Source organism: Mus caroli, unplaced genomic scaffold, assembly GCF_978045245.1.
Source record: "Mus caroli unplaced genomic scaffold, Mus_caroli_1 scaffold_16, whole genome shotgun sequence".
NCBI classification, from domain to species: Eukaryota; Metazoa; Chordata; class Mammalia; order Rodentia; family Muridae; genus Mus; species Mus caroli.
The window spans coordinates 59,662,827-59,690,329 of record NW_028227271.1 but is presented as its reverse complement, the minus strand read 5'-3'; the positions used below and the strand labels follow the sequence as shown (position 1 = coordinate 59,690,329).

Genomic DNA, 27,503 nt, shown 5'->3' with positions numbered 1-27,503 from the left:
AATCTCAGTGGGTTTTACCTTTTACTTTGTCTTCCAACTTAATGTTAAATACCTTATTTTATCTGGAATTGGTCTATGTACGGGAATCTCAACTTTCATAGTAAATCAATTGTCACATACATCAAAGACAAAGGAGAGTTCCTTGAACTCTCTTAGATATATATTCAAGTTTACTGAAATTGATTTATAATGACCCACATTCCCCAAATAAAGTACAAAGATTATGCCACTACCATAAGCATGGAAGCACTAGAAGAAAATTTGAGAATTCACATCTTAATACTATAAACCTCTCCACCTCCATAAACTATGGTGAATGAACAAAATCACAAAACAATCTTTGTGATTCTTTCTTTGTTCCATTAAAGTGAGCCTAGACAAAGAATTTTAGCACATCTATTTCCTGTTATATGAAACATTTGGTTAGTTAAAAAATGATAGTATTAATAAGGAATAGTGTGGATTTTAGTAATTTTGCTTGTATATATTTTTTAATGGCAAAATAAGTTGATAAAGGAAATGTACATAGCAGAGGCTAGAGTAGATTTTTTTCCTGTACTTGGTATAGGTATGAGGATGTCATCTTTAGTATAAAATTAATTATTTCATATCATAGAGGCTGAGAGGATGTAGCATGCTGCTTAAACTCTCTTAGATGTATTTCGAAGGTGTACAGTTCATGTAAACTTCCTCAACTTTGGTTATTTGCTTTAACAAAAGCCTTAAAGAGCCATTATTCTGAGTGCTGATATTAAAGCTGTCATTTGTTGATAAACACTATGCTAGGTTAAACAAATGCTCACCCATCTAACACTTAAGGGTTGCTTGAGGTGAGGTTACAACCCACATCTGATAAGGAAAAGGAGACTCCATGTGTTAAAGTTGCTTGTAGAAAATGATTACTCCGGTAAAAAGAAACTTCTCTTTATACAATTTAAATGCCAAAATTCAAGTTCATTCTGGGAGGTTTCCAGATTCCAGACGACTCTGAGTGAGACCTGCCCTGATTCCACAGGCCTTTGGTTTCATGGAGGCTTAATGGGTTTTTTGTTTTTTGTTTTGGCAAGGCAGCAGAATTTCACCAAGAGAAAGAAAGTTGAAGGAGAAGGACCAGGATGAGGAAGAAGTAAAAGACTGCTGGTGGTGGTGGTGATGGAGGAGGAAGAGAGGAGGAGGAGGAGGAGGAGAAAGAGGAGGAGGACATTAAACAGTTGTTTGAGTTGGAAGAAGGTGTGGAGAGTGGTGGAGAGGGAGTGGAGTTGGAAACAGAAGCAGAAAGCCAGAGGTTTTTGTAGGGGAGGCTTTCCAGATTAAGCTGGTAAGGAATTATGTATATGTTGTGTCCTGACCCACCCCATGTAACCATGTGTTTCAAACCTTTAGAGACCTGACTTGAATATTAGGGCTCTAGGAATTTATACCAATATTATCTAGAATTTAAAGAAAAGTTATCTTTTCTAATTTTAAAAGAAAAATGACTATGGTGAACTTAATGGGCCATTTAAGGAATTTTATAAGATATTTTAACTATATTTTCACTGTCCTTTCATGATTTATCTAAAACCTAAACCCAGAATAATGTAACTCGATCAATTTGCCTGTATGTAAACATGCTAGGAAAATAGAGGGTAAAGTTGGTTTTGAGGAGAGTGTCAACCTATAATTTTACAACAAGAAAAGTAAAAGCAAAACCCCTAATTTTCATGGCATAATTTAAAAATAGCAAACTAGTGTCCTTCTCTTTCAGGCCATTCCTGCCAAATATGAATATGTTTTATAAGACTGCAAGATGAATGCAGTTCAGACTGAGGCAAGGTCATGCTGAATGGTAAATATTTTATTTCCAAACCTAGAGTCCAACAGAAGATCAATAGTGAAAAAAAAAAAAACATTTGGGCTTGTAACCCAATATTAGAAACTTTTTGTTTGAAATTTCTCTTAACTTTTGTTATGATATTTTGCAAATAATAATAACTATATATTTAATTCAACTATATTAAATATTAAGTACAGATGGATTAAAATATATCCACACTTTGACACTATGTGTATACAAATGAAGAAGAATGAGAGACAGAACATGAATGTCACTAGGGGTGGGAATTCAGACTCGCTTCCCTGATGTGTTTAGTTCTATAAAACAACTGATCTGTAATATTGGAAATATTTATTGGCATTGGCATTAAAAAAACTAAAAAATCTGATTGACTAGATTGCATTTATAGGGTGTCATGTCTACCAAAGCATAGGGTTACAACAGGAAAACACCTCATTATTTCTGATTTAATATTATGTCAGTTTTACATAAACGCTGTATGTTTTAATATCTGGGCTGTAGTTGAGAAATGTAGACATACATCATAGTATGCATTATTTTTATCGGCTTTCTCCTCTCTAGAGCTTTTTTCTCCTATTTGTTCAAGGAAAATGCTAGGCAGCCAGCAGGTATTATTTAAGCATGCAAGAATACATTAATTGACCTCAGAATTTCTATTTAGACATTTATTTGTTAGCTAAAACAAATCTTTGTCATTGTCTTTGTGCAAGTAGTATTGAGTGACCCTTTTCCTAGCTAGGAATTTGAACTGTGAAACCCATTTGTGGGTGTGCAATATGAGCTTTAACCCTTAATAAATAATGGACACACCATCACCATTGTGATTATTTTAAATTTGAAGGTAAAACAAAGAAAAGATTAGCAATAGCAATAAAAGTATGAGCAGAACACAAATAATTCACTTTTTATGTAGAGACTAGCCTTTTCTTTTATCATTCTGTTATAAGCTATGGCTGACACTTGTGTATAAGAACATATGAGTAACAGCATCAAAACTGTGTGTCAAACAGGTTAAGTTCTACCTGAAGAAAAAAATTTGAAAATGAGACTACAGTATTTATTCTTTTTAAATCCCACAAAACTACATCTTTAATATTACCTTTGTTTAAATATCCTATGCATACTATCTCACCTCTTAGGATGATGCTTTCCTCAAAATATTTAATACTGTATAAGGATTCTGTAAAATTACTTTTTGATCTTGTGAATACTGCTGATTGAAATCTAAAGGATATTTCACTTCCATCACAGAACTTCCTTCATCATTTAAGTATAAGGTGTTTCAGTAGAGACTGAACATGTTTCAACATTCCAGAATATGTTTTCACCAATATCCTTATTCATTCCCTTCTGTTACTCTTGTTCTCTCTTTCTCCATTCCCACCTCTACTCTCTGTTCTTTCTGTGTGTGATATATAATTTGAAAGGACAGGGAGGGAAAAAGAGAAGAAAAACAGAAAAGATAAGATGGGAACTTTAGCATATAATTTCTCTTCCTTGTGTTTCAAGTGCAAAAATTGGCATATTCTTTATAAAAGATTAGCACCATCTCTCAGACTATTTTCTAGTGAAAATTATTTGCTCTTCCCAGTAGAGCAAGGAAGTATGAAAATCTCACTTCAATGTGTGATCCTGGTTTTCTGTCTTCAGATTAATTCTTTTTTGGCAGAGTAGACTAAACTTGTATGGAGTAAACTATACTTTATGTAAATCATATGAAATCTGAGACTGATATTTTAGCAACATTTGTTTCTTTCTTATGGGAGAACTAAAGTATAAAATCAGAGGAAGGCTATCTGAGTGCATATTTCATAGGCTTCTTATTCATTATTCATGCATGCCATTAGAAACAGAAGGAATGTATGCACATGGGCACTCGTTGAGACACATGGTCTGAGCAGTATATGCAGCCTCCACTTTAGAGGTGCTTTTTCAATGAGGTGAAATGTTGCTTACTGAGGATAGCAGATGGCCTCCCTTGGTAAGGTCTTGCAGTAGTGCTCCAGAGGGTCCTAAGATCCACTAGAGTTTAAGTTCCCATCCTGTGCATTAGGCCAACAGCACTTCCCCCTAAAATAATTTGAGTGATAGTTGTCTTTGAGAAGTTTCAAACTAAGTTTGCTCTATGTGTCTCATAAACTTTTTTTTCCCCACAATTTTTTTATTATTAATTTTTATTAGGTATTTTCTTCATTTACATTTCCAACGCTATCTCAAAAGTCCCCCATACCTCCCCCACCACCACTCCCCTACCCACCCACTCCCACTTCTTGGCGCTGGCGTTCCCCTGTACTGAGGCATATAAAGTTTGCAAGACCAATGGGCCTCTCTTTCCAGTGATGGCTGACTAGGCCATCTTCTGATACATATGCAGCTAGAGACAAGAGCTCCGGGGGGTACTGGTTAGTTCATATTGTTGTTCCACCTATAGGATTGCAGATCCCTGTAGCTCCTTGGGTATTTTCTCTAGCTCCTCCATTGGGGGCCCTGTGATCCATCCACTAGCTGACTGTGAGCATCCACTTCTGTGTTTGCTAGGCCCCGGCATAGCCTCACAAGAGACATCTATATCAGGGTCCTTTCAGCAAAATCTTGCTAGTGTATGTAACATTGTCAGCGTTTGGAGGCTGATTATGGGATGGATCCCCTGGTATGACAGTCTCTAGATGGTCCATCCTTTTGTCTCAGTTCCAAACTTTGTCTCTGTAACTCTTTCCATGGGTGTTTTGTTCCCAATTCTAAGAAGGGGCAAAGTGTCCACATTTTGGTCTTCATTCTTCTTGAGTTTCCTGTGTTTTGCAGATTGCATCTTGTATCTTGGGTATTCTAAGTTTCTGGGCTAATATCCACTTATCAGTGAGTACATATCATGTGAGTTCTTTTGTTATTGGGTAACCTCACTCAGGATGATGCCCTACAGATCCATCCATTTGCCTAGGAATTTCATAAATTCATTCTTTTTAATAGCTGAGTAGTACTCCACTTTGTAAATGTACCACATTTTCTGTATCCATTCCTCTGTTGAGGGGCATCTGGGTTCTTTCCAGCTTCTGGTTATTATAAATAAGGCTGCTATGAACATAGTGGAGCATGTATCCTACTTACCAGTTGGAACATCTTCTGGATATATGCCCAGGAGAGGTATTGCTGGATCCTCCGGTAGTACTATGTCCAATTTTCTGAGGAACCACCAGACTGACTTCCAGAGTGGTTGTACAAGCTTGCAATCCCACCAGCAATGGAGGAGTGTTCCTCTTTCTCCACATCCTCGCCAGCATCTGCTGTCACCTGAATTTTTGATCTTAGCCATTCTGCCTGGTGTGAGGTGGAATCTCAGGGTTGTTTTGATTTGCATTTCCCTGATGATTAAGGATGCTGAACATTTTTTCAGGTGCTTCTCAGCTATTCAGTATTCCTCAGGTGAGAATTCTTTGTTTAGCTCTGAGCCCCATTTTTTAATGGGGTTATTTGATTTTCTGGAGTCCACCTTCTTGAGTTCTTTATATATATTGTATATTATTCCCCTATCTGATTTAGGATAGGTAAAGATCCTTTCCCAATCTGTTGATGGCCTTTTTGTCTTATTGACAGTGTCTTTTGCCTTACAGAAGCTTTGCAATTTTATGATGTCCCATTTGTCGATCTTACAGCACAAGCCATTGCTGTTCTATTCAGGAATTTTCCCCCTGTGCTCATATCTTCGATGCTTTTCCCCTCTTTCTCCTCTATAAGTTTCAGTGTCTCTGGTTTTATGTGAAGTTCCTTGATCCACTTAGATTTGACCTTAGTACAAGGAGATAGGAATGGATCAGTTCGAATTCTTCTGCATAATAACTGCCTGTTGTGCCAGCACCATTTGTTGAAAATGCTGTCTTTTTTCCACTGGATGGTTTTAGCTCCCTTGTCAAATATCAGGTGACTATAGGTGTGTGGGTTCATTTCTGGGTCTTCAATCCTATTCCATTGGTCTACTTGTCTGTCGCTATACCAGTACCATGCAGTTTTTATCACAATTGTTCTGTAGTTACAGCTTTAGGTCAGGCATGGTGATTCCACCAGAGGTTCTTTTATCCTTGAGAAAAGTTTTTGCTATCCTAGGTTTTTTGTTATTCCAGATGAATTTGCAGATTGCTCTTTCTAATTCGTTGAAGAATTGAGTTGGAATTTTGATGGGGATTGCATTGAATCTGTAGCCCACAATTTTTTATTAGATATTTTCTTCATTTACATTTCAAATGTTATCCCAAAAGTCCCCTTTACCTTCCCCCTGCCTTGCTCCCCTACCCACTCACTCCCACTTCTTGGCTCTGGCATTCCCCTGTACTGGGGCATATAAGGTTTGCTAGCCCAAGGGGCCTCTGTCTCATAAACTTTTAAAGGGTAAAAATAGGAAGTAAAATTGAAAACTAGTCAGTTTCTGGAGGGCTTACAGCACTTATTTATTTATTTTTTTATTTTGAGTGAAAAGGGATTTATGATTCTTACAAGAACGTATAGCTGATTTGGGGTTTTAACATAGTGGATGCGCACAGAAAAGTTCGTGGTTACTTTATCACTATTCACTTATAAAAATGAAGAGTGTAGCTTACTCCTCTACAAATACAAAAAGTGACTATTGCTATAGCTCCTTTTGCATAACATTTGTAAGAAAACCAATAATGTGGGTGTAAAAGCACAGCATGTAATTTAAGAATAAGGTTGCAAATATCCTTTCATTAAATTATGCTGTTTTTGTTTTTGTTGTTGTTGTTGTTGTTGTTTGTTTGTTTTTTTCAAGACAAGGTTTCTCTCTATAGCCCTGGCTGTCCTAGAACTCACTCTGTAGACCAGGCTGGCCTTCAACTCAGAAATCTGCCTGCCTCTGCCTCCAAAGTGCTGGGATTAAAGGTGTGTGCCACCACTGCCCAGCTTCTATGATGTGTACAATTTGGATAATGAGTAAGACCTTAGTAATGGACTGGAGAAATGGCTCAGTGGCTAAGAATACTGATTGTTCTTCCAGAGGTTCTGAGTTCAATTCCAGCAACTACATGGTGGCTCACAACCATCTGTAATGGGATCCAATGCCCTCTTCTGGTGTGGTTGAAGAGAGCATCAGTGTGTTCATTTACATAAAATAAATAAATAAATCTTAAAAAAAAAAAAAGAACAGTATAGACATTCGTCCTGAATGTAGTCACTTGAAGCAGAAACACTTTCTCTGGGACTAACTCTGAGAAAATGCTTGAGGAGACAACAAACAAGGAATCAAGAAGTGGGAGCTGGGCATGGTGGAGCACACCTTTAATCTCAGCACTCAGGAGGCAGAGATGTTTGGATCTCCCTCTGAATTCAAGGCCAGCCTGGTCTATCTGGTGGGATCAATTTGTGAAAGGGGTGGGGGGGGATGTGTTAAAGCTCCTCCCACAGACACTGCACATGTGAGAGACACCATCAGAACAGGATCAGGCAGAACTGTTGCACAACACAGGAAGAGGCCACCCTGGTTCACCCAGAACTGACACTAGAATAAACAAACAAACAAACAAACAAACAAACAAACCTTAGCAATGAAGCAGATAAAGTGGAATGTTGAAGGGACCTCCTCCTCCCATCTTCTACATGTGTTTTAGACTCATATTTATCAACTTAAGAAAACTCTTTCCAGAGTTATCCAGTGCTTATCATGTAGACTGTCATTGTTGGAAAAGATTGTATAAAATAGAATAATTTTAACTCTATTGTGCATTTAATAAACTGTGGTTGGACAACTGGGAATCTTGGGCCCCAGTATTAAGACTATCTGTGTAACTCCAATTTGAGAACACATCATCAAGGACTTTTTTCTGTGCTGAGACTCACCATTCCACTGATGTGTAAAAGGTGCATGATGATTAAAAACTACTTAGCCATTTTATTTTTATTTATTTATTTACTTAATCTATTTTTAGCCACTTTATTGAGCTGAACACCGGTCATAGCACTTGAGAGGGAATGGATTTCTTATGAAATTAGAAACATGTAAGCCTGGCATTTAGAAGATAATATTGGAATTGGTCATCTGCTAAAATCATTTAAGCCTTATAGTATATGTTGTAGAAAAAGCATTTGCATTTCCTGCATTATCTTCGTAACTTCAAATTCATTCATTATTTTGAAAACTGTTACAAAGAAATACACATTATATTCCAGCAAAGGTTTGAGTGAATCTGCATTTTAAAAACAACAAATAGGGTTGGTGAGATGGCTCAGCAGGTAAAGGCTCCTGCTGCCAAGCCTGACAAACCCAGTTCTACCCCTGGACTCACACATTAGAAAGGGAGCCAGTGCCCATAGGTCCTGTGAGTTCCACAAAAGCATTATCACACACATGAAAACACAGATAAGCAAATAATCATTATAATTACAGGACATAAACATTTTTTATATTCTTTGTTAAAGGTAGAAGATGTTTTAATGTTAAAATTGGTAAGATAAAGAAAAACTGTTAAGACCATCTTGAAATGAGTAACCACTGTGTGTCAGGCACCTTTAGAAATTTGAATGGGCATCATCTTTTGGATCCTTTTTGTAACCTTGAAGCCACGGTCCAACCTCATTTTCCCCCCTGTGTGTTGAAACTGTCTTCAATATGATGACTTCCAAACTACGGACTGAGATGGATCTCAGAGACAGGAGATATATGAAAACTTGAATGCTTTTGTTATATTTAGCTACAGAATATTTAGATCTGGAGAAATGCAATTTAACACTACTTAAACCTTTAAAAAAAGAAAAGAAAAAATTTGCTTTTTAAGACCTGACTCCAAATACATTAACACTTAGGGCATTTTGTGTCACATTTTGGAAAACAAATATATTTATACTCCTACGTATTTTATTCGCCATTACTATATAGCAAGAATGGCATCTTGAATTATTAGTCTTGAAATGCCATTTACTGTTTTGCCATATACATGTACCTATATTATCTGTACCTGATTTAGGTACAGGAAAAAGAGAAGTTCCAAAGGAATTGAAGATTATGGGAAAAGATGGTTCTTTCATAGGCAGTGGCTTATGCCAGGTTAAGACTAGAATAACTTGGGTGTACTATGTGACTAATTGATTCTCACACACAGCTCTTAGTTGTTTCTCACAGTAGAAACACTTTTCTGCAATTGTTTGTTACTACGTTCTTGTGACTCAAACATGTGACTCATGAAGTTCGGGGTACCAGATGGTTATGAGGAATGAAACACAGAGTGATTCAGTGACTCTCTGTTGTCAGTGATGTCATAATTTAGTAACAGTAACCTCCATCACTTTAGAATCGATTTCTGAGTGTCTTGAAAAACATAAGCCTTACTACAAAGTAGCCTGAGGTCATTCATTGGTCAAAAGTTTTTCCCCTTTGTTGAAGTTTAACATTGGGTCTCCCTGATGCTAAGTAGCACTGGAATCTATAAACATTTTAAATCCAGTTTTGTTTTCAGGAGTCTCTAATAGGGTCTAAAGTATACCATTATAATCACATTAAGTATGTTTCAAAATATAAATAAGAGATAATTAAGTAAAAATAAAATATGCTACAGAAGTCCCAGTTAGGAGCAGAAATGAATTCTAAACTATGCTGATTCCAAACTAGGAAAGCATGTATAAATTCTTAAATTCTGCAGAAACAGCCAGTTTGTTCAACTTTAAGACAGCTAACTTATCACAAAAATTTTTATTTATGAGAAATGATTTTAAACTGATAATTAGTTCTCAGTTACTTTCTACAACAGTGCTTGCAAAATAAAACCATATGACCTGAAATAAACTCAGAATAGACACTAACTGGAACGCAGTCACCAGCTGCTTTCAATCTGCTGTGTGTAGAACTAACTACATGCAGCTCTTTCCTGTCAGTCAGCTCAAAGACAGTCATAGTGAAGATGACAGAAGGTGGTTCTGTGTGGTTTGATGGAAACAAAGCTGCTTTCTACCCAAATGAAATTTTGAAATAAATTGTAAGTTCCATCATTTTTAATTTTTCTTTTGAGAAAGGTCAGGCAGTGTAAGTTGTTCATAGTTTAATTGCTCTCTTGAAAATTTAAGTTTTCTACAGACCCCTAACTTCAAAACTAAACTTTGAAAAGCCAGCAGCATTTCACAAAACTATGCCCAGTTAACCTATTTTCTTTAAACTTCTTATGACATTATGACAGACAAATCTTTGATAGATAATAGCCCCTATTAAAACAAGTGTTTCTTACTCATGACCACAAGAAAGCTTACCTATTAAGAAAGAGAAGTTGTATAGAAAAATTACTATTTCATCTGCCAGGAGTGGTAGCAAATGACTTTAATTTTAGTACTTGAGAAGCTGGGGCAGGTGGATCTATGTGAGTTCAAGTCTAGCAGATTTTACATAGTAAAGTTCCAGGCTAGGTGAGACTACATAGTGAGATCCTGTGTCAAAATAAATAAATAAATAAATGAATAAAAATTTTAGTTCTGAGGCAAGGTTTGAAGACTTGCTTTAAAGAATTCAAGAGCTGGGTTGCTCTGTCTCCTCTCTAACTGGAAACCAGAGAAATCTGTATTGATTTATGGTGCCTTCTGGTACCCCTTTGTTCAAGTAGAATACGAATGCTAAATTAGCAGTTTGCGTTTCTGTGTGCTCAGGGCACAATGATGCTCTCTGACAAAGCTGCCAACCGAAGTACTCTGATAGGGTGAGTAAGGCCAAGGGACTGGGTCCTCTCTTGCACTCCAGCAAAACCAGTCACACAATGGGTGTAAATCCAGTTAGAAATTTGTTATCATGTTGCTATTGGTCTTATTTATATGAGGCATATGTTATAAACATTGTATTATTGCTTACTTTAAATGTGCCTTAAGAAATCCAAGGAGAGGTTTTTGAAAATTTTTCTTAACCATTTTCTTCTCCCTAGTGTGCAAAATTTGTCAGTGACATGTATAAGAGCTGTGTGGAAATCAGTTTCTAAGAACAGTGAAATATAGATGAAAGCACAACATGATGAAAAATGCTATGAAAAAGTTAACACCATGAAATAATAAAAAAGTAACCAAACCAAAACAGCTAGCCACATTAGTTATATGTTAGCATGAAACATTAAGCAAGTTATCTTATTTCAGATTTTTAGGTTTGAATTACTTTTCGTAGTTTCCCTTTCTTAGTGTTCATTGACTAATGTTCATTTTCCTCTTCTTATATGTGATAATTAGACAACAAAATATACAACGCCTTTTAGAGCAAGTGATGGAGCTATCATCATCAACATCCATCTCTATCGTTTATGTATCTGTTTATCTCTATTTGTCTGTCTGTCCGTCTGTCATCTATCTATCTATTATAAATCTCCATGGATATTTATTCACATACAGGATGACTGTGTACATACATAACATATCAGCCACTTCATCTAATACAGAAGTCCAACCTCATTTCACCAAAGTAAACAAGATTGTTGTTTGCCTTTTGTAGTGAGAAAAATGAGGTATTTCTAGTGTATATAGTGTTTTTTTATCAGCATTTACTTTAGTGAATTTTTTTCAGTTTTGAGTTCCTTAGCTGGATGTCAGAGGACTAATTTATGAATGGTAAGCATGTAACTTCTTTATAGATTCCTTTCTCCCAGTGCTCTTTTATGAAAAAATTGTTATTTTCTTTAGTTTAAGATGATTGGTGAGTTTTCTGGACACATTTTAGTGATGATTAACAGCAAACTCAATCTCTGCTAGATTTATAAATTTTTGTCTCAAAAAATGTAACATAAAGATAAAGTATCAGTCACATTAAAAAATAAAAAAAATTGTAGAATTTTTAAATAATACTTCTATAAATGAGTTTAATATGTAAGTCAGAATTGGTTAACATGTTCAGTTGTTTGACATAGGACTTGTTGGAAAGTAGGAAATATTTCCATTGCAGAACCCTTTCCTCAAATCTGTGACTGGACATCACGCCATGCCTAGTTTACTATAGGAGAGACTACATGATTGGAGAATTATTCCTCGAGTGGAGTGTCAGTAAACATTATTAACTGAAAGCACTGAGTATTATTCATTTCCCATAATTCCATTTTTTTCTCCATTTTCCAGGTAACTCCAGATATCTGGGAAAGGAAATGTATCTAGGCAAAAGAAACTTGTCATAAACTAATCACAAGAAATAGATTTTTTTAAGGTTATAACTTTTTTTGTTTGTTTTTTGTTTTGTTTTCTGTTTTTTGTATTTGTTTGTTTGTTTTTGTTTTTGAGACAGGGTTTCTCTGTATAGCCCTGACTGTCCTGGAACTCACTTTGTAGACCAGGCTGGCCTCAAACTCAGAAATCCACCTGCCTCTGCCTCCCAAGTGCTGGGATTAAAGGCATGCTCTACCACCACCCGGCTCTTTTTTTTTTAATTAGATATTTTCTTTATATACATTTCAAATGCTATCCCCAAAGTCCCCCATACCTCCCCCCCCCCCACTCCCCTCCCCCCCCACTCCAACTTCTTGGTCCTGGCATTCCCCTGTACTGGGGCATATAAAGTTTGCAAGACCAAGGGGCCTCTCTTCCCAATGATGGCTGACTAGGCCATCTTCTGCTACATATGCAGCTAGAGATACGAGCTCTGGGGGTACTGGTTAGTTCATATTGTTGTTCTACCTATAGTGTTGCAGTCCCCTTCAGCTCCTTGGGTGCTTTCTCTAGTTTCTCCATTGGGGGCCCTGTGTTCCACCTTATAGATGACTGTGAGCATCCACTTCTGTATTTGCCAGGCACTGGCATAGCCTCATACAAGACAACTATACCAGGGTCCCTTTAGCAAAATCTTGCTGGCACATGCAATAGTGTCGGGATTTGGTGGCTGATTATGGGATGGATCCCTGGGTGGGGTAGTCTCTGGATAGTCCATCCTTTCATCTTAGCTCCAAACTTTGTCTCTGTAACTCCTTTCATGGGTATTTTGTTCCCTATTCTAAGAAGGAATGAAGTATCCACCTGTTGGTCTTCCCTCTTCTTGATTGTCTTGTGTTTTGCAAATTGTATCTTGGATGTTCTATGTTTGTGGGCTAATATCCACTTATCAGTGAGTGCAAATCTAATGACTTCTTTTGTGATTGGGTTACCTCACTAAGGATGATATCCTCCAGATACATCCATTTGTCCAAGAATTTCATAAATTCATTGTTTTTAATAGCTGAGTAGTACTCCATTGTGTAAATGTACCACATTTTCTGTATTCATTCTTCTGTTGAGGGACATCTGGGTTCTTTCCAGCTTCTGGCTATTATAAATAAGGCTGTGATAAACATAGTGGAGCATGTGTTCTTATTACCAGTTGGAACTTCTTCTGGATATATGCCCAGGAGAGGTATTGCTGGATCTTCTGGTAGTATTATGTCCAATTTTCTGAGCAACCTCCAGACTGACTTCCAGAGTGGTTGTACAAGCTTGTAATCCCACCAGCAATGGAGGAGTGTTCCTCTTTCTCCACATCCTTACCAGCATCTGCTGTCACCTGAATTTTTGATCTTAGCCATTCTGACTGGTGTGAGGTGGAATCTCAGGGTTGTTTTGATTTGCATTTCCCTGATGATTAAGGATGTTGAACATTTTTTCAGGTGCTTCTCAGCCATTCGGTATTCCTCAGTTGAGAATTCTTTGTTTACCTCTGTACTCCATTTTTTTAATGGGGTTATTTGAATTTCTGGAGTCCAGCTTCTTGAGCTCTTTGTATATGTTGGATATTAGTCCCCTATCAGATTTAGGCTTGGTAAAAATCCTTTCCCAATCTGTTGGTGGCCTTTTTGTCTTTTTGACAGTGTCTTTTGCCTTAAAGAAGCTTTGCAATTTTATGAGGTCCCATTTGTCAATTCTTGATCTTACAGCACAAGCCATTGCTGTTCTGTTTAGGAATTTTCCCCCTGTGCCCATATCTTCGAGGCTTCTCCCCACTTTCTCCTCTATAAGTTTCAGTGTCTCTGGTTTTATGTGGAGTTCTTTGTTCCACTTAGACTTGAGCTTTGTACAAGGAGATAAGAATGGATCAATTAGCATTCTTCTACATGATAACAGCCAGGTGGGCCAGCACTATTTGTTGAAAATGCTGTCTTTTTTTCTACTGGATGGTTTTAATTCCCTTGTCAAAGATCAAGTTACCATAGGTGTGTGGATTCATTTCTGGGTCTTCAACTCTATTTCATTGATCTACCTGTCGGTCACTGTACCACTACCATGCATTTTTATCACAATTGCTCTGTAGTACAGTTTAATGTCAGGCATGGTGATTTCAAGAAATAGATTTTTGAAGAGCTTTAATTTAGATGGTCATATGAAAATTAAGAAGGCACTTAAATGTTAAAGTTTTTTAAAAACTCAAAATTAGGCATATAAAAACATTTAATTCTTATTTAGTTGCTTGGTTTTAAGCAAGTCACTTAACTTCCCATATTTGAATAAAAAAAGACAATTAATTATGTAAATATTAAAGGAATAGTATAGAGAAAGCACACCACATATGTATCATTTAATATACACTAAAGCAGACACACTTACTTTGCTCTAAATATTTTAATGCATTGGGAATAACTGATACCAAGTGTCTAACTTGCTAATTGATACCTGTGAGCTTGTGCCATGTGATCAGTGTTAGCATCTCTTTTACTTCCGTATGTATTCTTACATTCAGATTTTAATTCATACAAGTAATAGGTCGTACTTACTATGTGTTAATAACTGAGTTAGGAAATAGCAATAATAAGATAGTGAAAATACCAAACTGACTCAGTTCCTCCCTGATGTTGTTTTAATGATATGTATTGGTTTATGGTATCATTTTATTTTCAATATATGTGCAATCGTTATTAACTTTTGGCTTCCTGTGGCAAGCACCATGTGTTAAAATCATTTGTAATCTTCAGGGCTATATTTCTCACCAAATTAATCTGAAACTGATCATAGGTATTATGTAAGTATATAAAGAGGATTGCAAATTATGGTTCACTATTAGAAACGGTATGACTTTGCCTTGCCTGAAATTACATGAAGAATGCTCAAAGTATTGGCCTCTCAAAACATAAACTGAAGTTTCTGGTAAATGAGCACAAGTCAGAGACTATGACTATCACATTGCAGTTTTGTAAATAAAGGAATAGTAAGAGTGAGAAGGTGGAAATGCCTAGTTGGAACATTAGGCTACAAACGAATGCTTTCTGTTCCCCCTTCAAATTCCTCAAATACACGAATCAATAATGTTTTCATATCTTCTATGCTAAGTACAAAATTGTACAATATGTGAATTTCTAAATTTCAATTATAGCTCTTGTTTTACTCTAGACAGGTGTGTGTGTGTGTGTGTGTGTGTGTGTGTGTGTAGGTCTGGTGGTACTGAAACACACTCTGTAGACTAGGTTGTCTTCAAACTCAGAGTTCAGCCTGCCTCTGCCTCCTGAGTGCTGGAATTAAAGGTACACAGCACCATTTTCCAGCCTTATATTATTATTATTTTTAAATTGTTGAGCAAGAGAAACATCAGTCTTCCCTTCTTCATTGTTTACTTTTGTAGTCAGGGTGGGAGGCGTCTCAATCAAAGAAAGTAATTCAGCACCATGGATAGATCACTCAAGACAATACAAGAGCTACTAAGAACCATTTCCTTGGGTTAGATGTAAGAAATAAACTTAGAAAACAAATAGCCAAATAAAAACAAAGAAAGAAACCAGAGTGACAAACAGATAAACAACAACAATAAAAGCACATACACACATAAACCCCACACAAACACAAAACAAAACCCATTAAACACAAAGGACTTGGATAGGGGAGGAGGTAGGGATGATTTGGGATGAGCAGTGGGAAGAAGCCATGATAAGAATATATTGTGCAATCAAAATATTTTCAGTAATAAGAACAGAAATAGTCCTAGGTGTGAGCTATTTTGTAGATATATCAGTTTGGGCTGGATTCCACAACTCTGCATTTTGATTGGTTATGGCCTTCTCTAATAGTCTGTGTTTATTGCAAAAAGTAATCTTTTTAATGTTAGTTGGATACTACAGTTATTTGTGGATATAAGAACAAATGTTTAGAATATAGTTAATGATTGTGTTGGTTTAGTAAAGTGGCATTTGTGGGTACTCCATAAAGATCCAGGACTTTATTAGCCTTGCTAGGTTTTCCAGGACAAGGAGTGGTTTTCTTCTTGTTGAGTGAGTGCTGAATCCAATTAGAGAGCTGTTGGTTACTTCCAGGATACGTGTGTCACTACTGTGCACTTTTTTCAGGTTATCATACCATGATGTGGTTGCTGTGGTTCATAAGCATCATAGTTGTGCAGAACAGTTGGTTGATTCTCCACTTTGGAAACTTACCTGATGCTCTCTGGCACCATGAAAACTATTCCTCAGGTAGGGGCATGAAGTTCAGTTTTAGCTCAAGGGCCTCTGGGTTCTATATCTGAAGTACATGGTGTCTTCATCAATAGAAACTTATATTCCCTGCCCCAAAAGGGTGAGGAAACCAAGGGAATTAACAATAGCTTACAATGTTTTTAAAGCTTTCTTGAACAAACCTTACCAACAATTCAAAAGAGAGCTTCTCATGACTGGTAATGTGGTTTTTGTTAGTGGTCTTTGGCTTTTTGAAGGAGCATTGTTTTCCCAGATGAGAGAATTTCAAGTACCATTGCAGAGGAGGGGGTGGAAAGATTATTTGAGTCAGAGAATCAGAGTTTGGTGTGAGTTTGCCTCTTAGGAATGTTAGAAGCTACACATGTAAAGTCTCATCAACATGACTGCCCAGTCTTGAGCTGAATAGGACAACATCAATAAGCATGCTAGTATTCAAACTAACATGAAGAACTATAAGCAACTAAGGAAAACAGAAAGCTCTTCCCACGGAAGATCACACTATTTTATTATCCAATAATGAATAATCAGTCTTGAAACATACATACAAGTAAAATTATACAGACTGAGCAGGTTGTATTTATGTATTTAAGAGTATATATGTATATACATATATGTATGTAACAACTAGTGAGAATTGAGGCCATGAATTTGAAAGACAACAAGAAGGGGCACACAGGATTGCTTGGGGGGGGAGAGGAAGGGGAAAGATAAATGATGTAATTATATTGTAATCTCAAAATATATTATAGAAATAATTACAAAAAAGAAATAACCTTAGAGTAGTCACCTTTCTTTTTATCATGCCAAGAACCAAATGAATATGGAAGGATGTTCATCTAGATGATATAAAGTTTACAAGTCTACCCCTTGCTATCTTATGGAAACATAATGGTCCTTTCAAAGGCATGCATCATTTTAATAAATACATTAAAGTGTCATTAGATTTAATAGCACCTACTCACTCAGACCATTATTCTGTATCTTTTAAAGTTAGTTTAATGTGTATTAATGGTGTGAAATTGATGAAATTACAAATTGGGTTTCCCTGGGCACAAGTCTAACCAAGAAAGTAGGGAGATGACTGGTTAATGTTACCCTCTATCCGACTCTTCATTCACACTACAGAATTATGTCACTCTGCCCCAGGGAAAGAAAATGCACTGTTAGTAGATTGAACCTAACATGATTTTTATGGTTTTAACTCAAGAAATTGTCTTTGGCTGGGTCATCAAAGGTTCATCATTTTCTTAGGGAAATAAGATAGAATGTTCTCTTTTGATATTGAATTTATATTTTATATATTTATATTTTTTGAGAAATAGATTACTTATTATTGTTTTTTCTTTCCCTGTTTCAGTATAGAGGACCATTCAAGATGTTATTATTTTACATTATCTATTTCACTCAAATAACAATGTTTAGCTGGTTAAATATTTTAGCTCAACATTATGATAATGAAAGTTATAACTACTAATATAACTGTGAATAGTCAAAAAAATCTGGAATTTTAATTTCAGAAACATGTGATACAATGACACTTAATTTAAGAGTGTCAAGAAGATTAGAAATGAATTCTGACTACATCTTGCAGAAATATTAAGAAACAAACAAAAAAAACCTGTTCGTTTTAATTATATTTGAAGGAAACAAAAATAATTTCAAGAGTAAAAACTGCAGAACAGTGCTTACAAATGGGAAGTAACCCTTAGATTGGGTGCTACATGAAAGCACTTGGTTCATTTGACAGCCAAATAGTGTGGTCAGGCTTTATAGTGGCAACTTTTACCAATAGAACAGAATCATGGCACTACTGTGAACATCTACAGAACCCTGGAGAAGAGAAAAGACACCCCCTGCACCCTCACAAAATCAGATGTAGAAAGGAAACATCTAATTTTTCTGTTTCAAATACTATAGAAGGAAGAGCCTCTAAAACTGTAGAGACTTACATTTGTTTATAATTGTAATATTCAATTATTTTACATATTTAATCTTATTTACATTTTAATTTAAATATTTATCTGTGGTATTTAAATATTCTAAACATTTAATATTTCATCTGACAATTTAAGCAGTGCATTCTGAACACTTAGTGAAGAAAACATTGGTGCTTAGAGATCAGCTTTTGTTTAATGGAATGTCTGAGCCATAAGTAACTCACTTTATTTTTACTCATATATCTATAGATGGAATGGGACTAGCATATTTGGAAGGTGGTTTAGAGCACAAGTCACAAAGCTTAGACACTTTTTAAAGGCAGTCATTATACATGAGCCGGTAGTGTACCATCAACAGAAAAACAGTGGACACCCTCTTTAGAAAAGTCTGTGCCCTCACTAGGATTTGCCAGGCCTGATGAAGCTAGAAATTTGGATTTCTCAGAGCAAATTCTCTTTGATTTTTAAAGATTTTTAAGTGAAGTAAACACATTTGGGAAATGAAGCTGGTCCATAGACTGTCATCTTGGGACATGTGGGAAGTGTGTACTTCAGCAAGGCATCTGGAAAGATTCACACGAGATTATTACTGAGAATTTCTTACTGGGTGCAGGAGATATACTGTGATTGTGAGAATTCTTAGCTAATTTTAGTAGAAAGATCCTGACTTTTTTCTATTGCTAGAACAGAACTCCTCTAGTTACAACCAGGCTGTTTGCAAGACCAGTTGAAACATAGGAGTAAGTAGTGTGGCTATAAAGCCCACATTAAGTTAATGAAATATAACTTAAAATAGATTGAACAGTGTGCTTTCCATGGATTTTCACTTAAACAGTGCAACTGAAATATGCATTATAGTAATATGCTGCTTTCAAAGTAACAAATGGACTATTCCCTCAAATGCTACATGGAGAAATTTTGGCACAGAAAGCCTGCTTGGTTTCTTTTGCTCCAAGGGTTTCCTTTGAGGATAGAAAAGACACCATCTCCCAAATATACCTCATGAAACACCGAGCTGGCATTGCTACAGCAGAGACTAAAATGCAGATTCTGAACTGTGGTGGGTTCAAGTTTGGCTCTTTTCTGGAAAAAGACATTCAGGAGTTGAATTGCCATGCTTTGTGATCATGAAGCAAGACACCTAGAAAGGACCCCGAGAATCAGCAGAAAAGTCTCTCACTTGGTTCCACTGCACTGGAGAAGATAAAAACATCAGGGAAAAAGGTGTTCCCCCATTTGAAGGCGTAGGTGTCTCCCCTCACACCAATTTAAGTTTCCATATTCCTTCGTTTGGTTGGTTCTACAGCTCACTCCCACTATATACTGTAAGCTGTTGACACCACCCATTATGAGATGTTCAACCTCTTCAATCACATAGTAATGAAATCCAGATTAATCTTTTCACCTCGGATAATCTTTATGAAAAATCGCCTAGGAAACACAAACATGAAGACTGCAGACTTGAGAACCATCCATCCCCCAGAGGCCTTTTGGAGACACCTCGCTTTCTAAAGGCGCCATTTCCAAGCCTGGCTTCTGAGAAACACTAAGCAAGGGACATGCAACACTGATTGCCAACCTGGTCTAGATGCTGGTCTAGCCAACCTGATTGTTGCAGAGTCCAGTTATATCCTTTCAATAACCAATCAGACAGGGACACTTTCGCCTTGGTGTCCCTCTGTGCCCAATTTCCCATGACCTCCTTGAGTTTGTCCAGAGTCCCCTGGGTGCCTTCTTCAATGGAAGGGAAAGTTCTGGAGTCAGCAGTCCACTCTGCCTTCACTGAACCCAAGGCATTGGTTGCGGTGCTCTCAGACATTGACACCAAAGCGTGCATCTTACCGTTTCCTTTGCAGACCGTGTCCATTGCGCTGTCCAGACAGTGTCCCCAAATGCCCTAGAGACTTGTGCTGGACTGGACCGCCGGCCGGCGACACAGCGCGTGGCAACGGGTTTGCGCTGGGGCTGGAGGAGCCAGCCCCGGCCCGCTCCGCTCGCGCCACCAGCCCGGTTAGCACACGTGGTCCGGCAGCCGCCAGCGCGCTCCGGTTCCCTCGGCCTCTTGGCTTCTGGAGCCAGCGCGGTGGCACCTGGAGCTTCAGAACACGTGGGGACAGTCGCCGGAGGCCGGAGACTCTGTACGGGTAGGTGGGGGCGCATAGACGCTAGCGACCAGAGGACCGATACCCCTAGGGTCCTGCTCTGGGGCTCACAAACCCAAGGTCAGACCGCTGTCACCAGGGCCTGTGTGGCTCACAAGCTCGGGCTTCAGATTCAGCTCCCGGCAGGATGTCGCACTGCAGTGCCTCCGTTTCCCGCCAGTTGGGGGAGCCCCATCTAGGGCGGGAGATGGTTTGTCTGTATTGCAGGGCTACTCGGAAGCCCTGGGGGCGGTTGTGGGCCTGAGGCAGGGGTATTCTGATCTCTGAGCAGGAGATCTAAAACCCAGGAAACCGCAGCAGGAACCTAAGGGGGCCTTTGAAACATCCTGACTTTGGAAAAATTCCGTCATCAAAGGCTGCTTGGGTTCACAAAAGGAGACAACATTCCCAACTAGGGAAAAACATTTATGCATCTGTAAGCCCTTTTCCCAAGTTCACCAATTACCTTTCCCACCTCCTCCAAACAAGTTATCTAACTGTTCTGATTTCTGATCTGAAGACATACACGGCCATTTACTTTCTAGCTATTAGAAGATAATAGGATTGACAACAATAACAAATTCTTGAACAGCTAGTGAAATGGAGAGAGTATTTGTGCTGGTTTTAGAAGAAGCTGAAAAGCCTCAAGAGGCTGGAGAGAAATCGTGTTTTAATTTGTTAGCACAACTACAAAACTAAGCATTAACTTCTCTATCTGCTCTTCTGGAAAGGTAAGATTCTGAAGAAACCAGTAGGAGGATGTTTGCTTTCATCAAAAATGCAGTTCCAGGTAGTTCATCAGAAAATTCAGGTCCTCTAGAACTATTCAGAATGAGTGTGATTGCTCCTCCTCCCATAAGCTAAGGGGTGCAAGGGCATAGTTGGCTAAATACTTGCAAGTGAATTTCTTTCTGATTTTACATGTACTCTGTGTTTGTGTCCCTGCAGGACATATTCTGCAAGAAAGGCTGTTCTTGTTCTATCTCATCTCCCCAACTCTCTGGATAACACCATTTTCCCTATTGTTTTGCTCACAGATAGTTTTAAGTAACCCCCTCCCACTTCCTTGCCCTGTCCTGCCTCCATCTCTCTTTCCCTTTACATCTTGACATTAATAGATGCACTTTGCCCCACCCCCTCCACTTCTGTCCAGGTACCGACCTTTGAATTTAACCTTCAAATTTTAACAGATAGGTGCAAACTCCCAGTGTGGCTTTTGGTTAATATTGCTGGTTTTCCTGTATATTCTTCATTAGCTTGGTTTAGGTTCTCTTTGTACTGTGCCCTTGGGATTTGGTTTCCTCTTTCTACATCCCAGGCTTCCAGAGCATCTGTGTCAGAGCTTGTGTCCTTTGAACTCCATGTGAGTCCTTCAAAGATCACTGTGGAGCTAGAAGAAAAGTACAATAGAAATTCAGATGATTAGTTTCAAATGAACCAGTTTGGCCCTTACAACATAGGTTCTACCTGTTTGGAAGGGAACATCACTATATTCTTATACAGAAGACTGAAACAGGTACACTGGGCATTAAGAACACTGAGTGTGGTACATTGGGTGTGAGAGTTTGAATGCAAGTGGCAGGGGCAAGGAGTGGGAAGGTGTGCATGTGCTCATGAGTAGCTCCAGACCAGACCATCTAGATTAAATATGGAAGGATGAGAAGGGAAATTGTGGACGGAATGCTTTTCAGCAAAGTGGGCACAGGACTGATCACACTGTAGAACCAGGATGGATTGCTTCCCAACAGGAGTTTCGTTTATCATTCCTTGGCAGCATAGTACATAGATATTAAAAGGTCTTTTGAAATTGAGGATATAACATACCTGTTGCCTGACTTGAAGCTAAATCATTTTTTTAAAGATTTATTTATTATATATAAGTACACTGTAGCTGTCTTCACACACACCAGAAGAGGGCATCAGATCTCAATACAGATGGTTCTGAGTCACCATGTGATTGCTGGGAATCCAACTCAGAACCTCTTGAAGAGCAATCAGTGCTCTGAATCGCTGAGCCATCTCTCTAGCCCCCGAAGCTAAATCTTTATTTAACTTTAAGTTTTGAGCATTTCATATATGAGTACAGTAGCTGACCTCTCCTGTCCTTTCTCTCTCTCCCAAATTCATGATCTCATTATGATGATGATGATGTTATTGTTGATATATATGTATGTGTACATATATGCACATATACACACATGTATATATGTACACACATATATATATGTATATATATACATATACCCTACTAAGTCAATTTGTTTTTTTTTATGCATATATATGTCTAGGTCTGAGATTGGAGAATCTATGTGGGAGGTCATCTGTGGGGAAAACTGATTTTCTCTCAGCAGCCATTGAATTCCTGTAGCATTCTACCTAGAAGTGGAAATATGTGGAATTCCCCCTGTCTGTATGGGGATGCTAACAGGTAGTTACACCTTTAAAATTATTCTCTACTCCTTTCTTGCAGCTTTCTGGAGGTAATCATTTATTCAAGCTAATATACAAGTAGGATAGGTAGTCAGTGCTCTTGTAGTGAAAAGGGGGTAGTTTTGGTCTTGTGGGTTTATTCAGGACTCATTGCTATGATAAAATACCCAAGAAGAAAGCTCGGAGGAGAGAAGATATATTCTGGCCCACATTTTGAGAAGATACCAGCATAACAGAGAGTACACATTGGTAGGCACATGAGGTGGCTGGTGACACTGTGACTGCAGCTAGCAAGCAGAGACATGAGCAATTGTTATCAGATTGCTTTCTCCTTTTTATTTGTCTTTGAATCCCAGCCCATGAAAAGGTGCTGTTCATATTCAGGGTGAGTTCCCCTTAGTTAAATGTCTCTGGAAACTCCCTCAGGGACATGGGCACGTGTCTGTTTCCTAGATGGTTCTAAGTCCATTCAAATTCACCCTGAAAGTTAGCCATCACAGCACTTACTCTCGTAAAGGTGTATTGGGTTAGCGCCACATATGTAGCAATTAGTATGAGTTAAATAACATTTTGAACAGTTTCTGGTGCACATCATGATTATAAAAACTTCAAGTACTAGGTAATGTGCGTTATACATAGTAGATTTGTTAACTGAAATGAGATATATGTAAGAATTTGAAAACAATCTCATAACTTCGGAGTCTGTAGACCTTCACCCATGAGGTAGAAATGATATGATGTCCTGGCAGTTTCGAGTCAATGCCAAAGGAGGCAACAGAAACAAAAGTGAACTACACAGCATGCATATCATCAGACATAACAGTAAAGGGAAGCCAAGGGGACCTCAAAGAGTGGAATGAGTAGAAAAGGAATGTTCTATAGTTTTAGTCAGATCCACATGTACTCGCAGTTATAGATTTTTTGCATGAATTGGGAATTTATACACTATTTAATTTGTCTCATTTTGTATGTGAAGAAGCAAATATCCATAAATAGTCTTCAGTGATGTTCCCACACCTAAGAATACTGTTGAAATTTTTATAACAAAAAAGGTGGTTCCTCCAATGAAAAAGGTGGCCACAGATTTGAAGAAAGACTGGAAAGAGATATTTGGGAGGGTTTGGAGGAAGAGTAAGGAAGAGAGATATATTGTAATTAAATTATAATATCAAAAAATCTGTCAGAAAGGTTGTTCCATGGAAAGTGGCAGAGTCAGTGTTTGTTGAGTAGCTATTATATGGCAGCTCATTGCCAGAAATGCAGCAAAGCACAAAACAATTATGATTCCTGACTTCTAAAATCTGAAACCCTAATGGAAAGAGCAAACAGTCATCTTAGCCAGTAATTATCTTAAAGTTCTTAGAATTGGAGATGTAGTTAGGAGCTCCAAGGCTAACAGGGATAAGGCATGAGAATATTTCAGACTGGCTAGATGTCAGGTTGACAGGAGTTACCAGTGGTTTGCATGAGAAAGAGTCAAGAATGCCAGACTATTTGGCTTGAATGACTGAACAATTAAGTAGACAGCTTCCTTAGATGAGACAGGATTGTAGCTATGGTTGGGATAGGGTTAGGAGAAATGACTAGGTTTTCTTTGTTTATACAACATTTCAAATAATAATCAAGCCAGACAAAGGAATTTAGAGCTTGAATCTGGAGCTCAGAGGAGACTGAGCCAGATTGGGAATCAATACTTGAGAACTGTGTTATTGACTGTTGATTCTGCTGTGTAATTGTAACAGTTTCCTGTTATCATATTTGGCCATCCTAGGACGTTTTGGGCAAAAAGATGTGTGCAGACAGTGCAGGAGGTTCATGTAAAGGAGAAACAGACTCTTCAAGTTGGAATTAATGTCTTTAATAATTTTATGTGGGGTGTGGCAAGCTAATAATGTACTGAGGTGACCGATGAGGGAGAAAACAGCACAGTGGCAAGTTTCTGCATTGTAGACACAAGAGATGAGGGTGATGGCCATGGTGATGCTGCAATGCTGAGTCATGCTCAAGTGCAGGTTAGCCAGAGTTATAAAAGTTGTTCAGAAAGGGCTGCATGTTGCTAGACAACTAGAACCTTTTTCATCGTGACTATTATGGAGGCGTAGATGTAAAAGCCACTACAGGTGATACAGACGCCAAAAAATGAGTGAGACCCAGGCAAGGACCTGTGTCTTGAGATTCTCAAAGTAAACTGTGGTAAACAAGGCTCAGCTAGTGCCATGGCTTCAAAGTATGCAAATTTAACGTTTAAAATTGCCAGGATGGGAGGCGGTGTGTGTGTGTGTGTGTGTGTGTGTGTAGTACCCTCACATAAGCAGGGAGAGGGAGGAGGAGATAGGGGATTCCAGAGGGGATAACATTTGAAATCTAGATAAATAAAATATCCAATTTTTTTTAAGTTCCTTGAGACTGGGTTTCTCTGTGTGTAGTCCTGGTTGTCATCCTGTCCTTGAACTGACAGAGATCCACCTGCCTCAGCCTCTCCAGTGGCCCACTGCCTGATAGCATATTTAGAAATTTAACACACTTCTCTTGGAACAATTTAGATGTGCAATTTCTAGAGAGAATAAGAATTGAGAAACTTAAAAAAATATTTGGGAGTTCTTACCACTAGGCATTTCTTCTTATTTGTGTCTGTCTCTGCTACTTTGCACAGTGCCTGGGACAGAAAGTAATGGCTGTTTGTGTCACATTATCTATCTGACACTTTAATGCAGTAAATCCTTGCATTATGTTTTTCCAATTATATCATGTTATTCAGACAATCCTAATATACTCTTGTTATTTTTCTCTTGAAAACAATAGATACTTAATGAAAACTCATTCCCTCAATGTGTCTTAAAATGTGATATGTTATCTAAGAGCAGAGGACTGCCTGAAATTCCTGGGAAGGTACCTGTTCCTGAAGCTAGAAGAGTGGTAATTTCTGGAAAATTATACATGACCAGGGTAGAGTAGCTGAGACTTAAAGGGAGTTATGGATGTCGGGAAGATGAAACCCATGAAGACTGAAATCACTTCAGGGCTTTGCAGATTTAAGATATTACTCTTCTGTTTTCCATCCAGTTCGTCTGCATCAAGAACTTTTCTATCTATCTTAGTTGTTTTTATTATAGAAAAATAGTTTTTTTTTAAATATAAAATCTAGACATAGAATAATGGATTTTTATTATAGAAAATAGATTTTTTGATACAATATATTCTCATGATTTTCCCTCCCTCTCCAAGTTCCTCCCTGTATCCCCTAGCTTCTGAATTCATACCCTTTTTTTTTCTCCTTGGAAAACAAACCAGCACCTAAGCAATAATAATAAAATACAATAAGCTAAAAGAAAAAAAATCAGACTACCAAAACAAACAGGAAAAGGTACAAGAGACACATATAGATGCAGAGACACATATATTTACACACAGGAATTTCTTAAAAACACAAAAACTAAAAGCCATGATATGAAACACAGAGGACCTGCAAGGTGAGAAAAGAAAAATGCCCTGGCTCAGCGTTATGAGACAAAGAACCTCATGATGGAGTTCATTTTGTGTTGTTCATCTATTGCTGGGCAAGGAGCCTACCCTTCAGAGTGGTTTGTTTCTCCAGTGAGACTCCCTTGGAGAAAACTCATTTTTCATTTGCAGATGTGTGCTTCAGTTCTTGGGAGAGCCAATCACTACCCCATTACCTATGGGATTTTGAGTATACTTAAAAATCTGTCAGCATAAGGAGCTTATGAGGGCAGAATAGCAAATATATTAACTCCATCCCCTCTATCCAAATAAGATACTGCCAGAGAAGCAAGAAACTATTAATGCTATTCTTTATGAGCTCAAAGATGGCCTCATGTTCTTGCTTCCTTGACTGAGTTCATGGGCAGTCCCTCTGACGAACTGAATCAACACTTTAGGAGATCCTACTGGCCATCTTCAATAATGACAAATTTGTAAGCATACATGCATTAGATTTAATTACATATTTATCAAAGACATATGCATATGTAGGCTATGTATTTATATGGGCACATGTATTTGTTTTCAGGTTGTGTGTCCCCATGTGTTGCTATGTGTGTCGATATGTATGTATCTATGTATATGAGATAAAAGAAAAACCAAGGGAGTTATTAACATCATATTTTTAGGCCTGGCTTTGTTATTAAAATTGACAATAAATTCTGAAAAGACTTCAAAGAGAAATGTGTATTATATAGACTTCCCAGTTGTAGGCAATGCTAAAAGCTAGCCTCTCTGGTCAATCCCCAGTCTCAGAGTTGCTACTTTATTATAGAGAGTTCCAACTTGGAATCGTATATCTTAGAACTGGATAATAGCCTGCGCTATTTGGACATATTAACTTTACAATAAACTGGCCATTCTAACTAGGTGGAATCTTAATTTAGATCCTACAGACGGAGATCTCTCTAGTGCTTTGGAATGGTGGCCCAAACATATGCATCAGAATTTCCCTCAAGTCTTTCATGTACTAGATGAATTCTGCCTTCTCAACAAGATGGCTCATATGTAGAACAACCATAAATATCCTAGAGAGTGATGGGTGCGACATCCAGAAACCCCTAAAGTCTCAAAGTTTTCATCAAGTACTTCTACCTGCTCTCACAGGGTTTAAAAATCTCACCTTGAGAATTTGTGTGCTTTAACTATTACTATATCCTACTGAAGCAGAGCCCTGTTGGGTAGGATTGAATCACCATTTCTGCATCTGTTGGGTAAAGTTGGGATTTGCAAATCTTTTCTGTAAAGAGGTGGGATAAACAGACATTTTAGGACCTGTGGGCCAATCAGT

The 27,503-nt window shown here is 37.8% G+C and overlaps 1 protein-coding gene and 1 pseudogene across 9 annotated transcripts in view; one reads left to right on the top strand and one right to left on the bottom strand.

Moving 5' to 3' along the window:
• Nucleotides 1-20,442, bottom strand: part of Sybu (syntabulin) — a 123,035-nt gene extending 102,593 nt beyond the window's left edge. The window contains exon 1 of one of the 2 annotated variants that reach the window (XM_085831789.1): nucleotides 19,983-20,442. In XM_085831789.1, the coding sequence (XP_085687915.1) occupies nucleotides 19,983-20,300 (318 nt within the window). In that variant the 5' untranslated portion in view covers nucleotides 20,301-20,442. The remainder of the gene's footprint in view (nucleotides 1-19,982) is intronic. The other variant, XM_021183568.3, reaches the window with a different exon arrangement.
• Nucleotides 1-27,503, top strand: part of LOC110310532 (nonsense-mediated mRNA decay factor SMG5 pseudogene) — a 132,261-nt pseudogene that overhangs the window by 13,399 nt on the left and 91,359 nt on the right. The gene's annotated exons all lie outside the window — the stretch shown is intronic.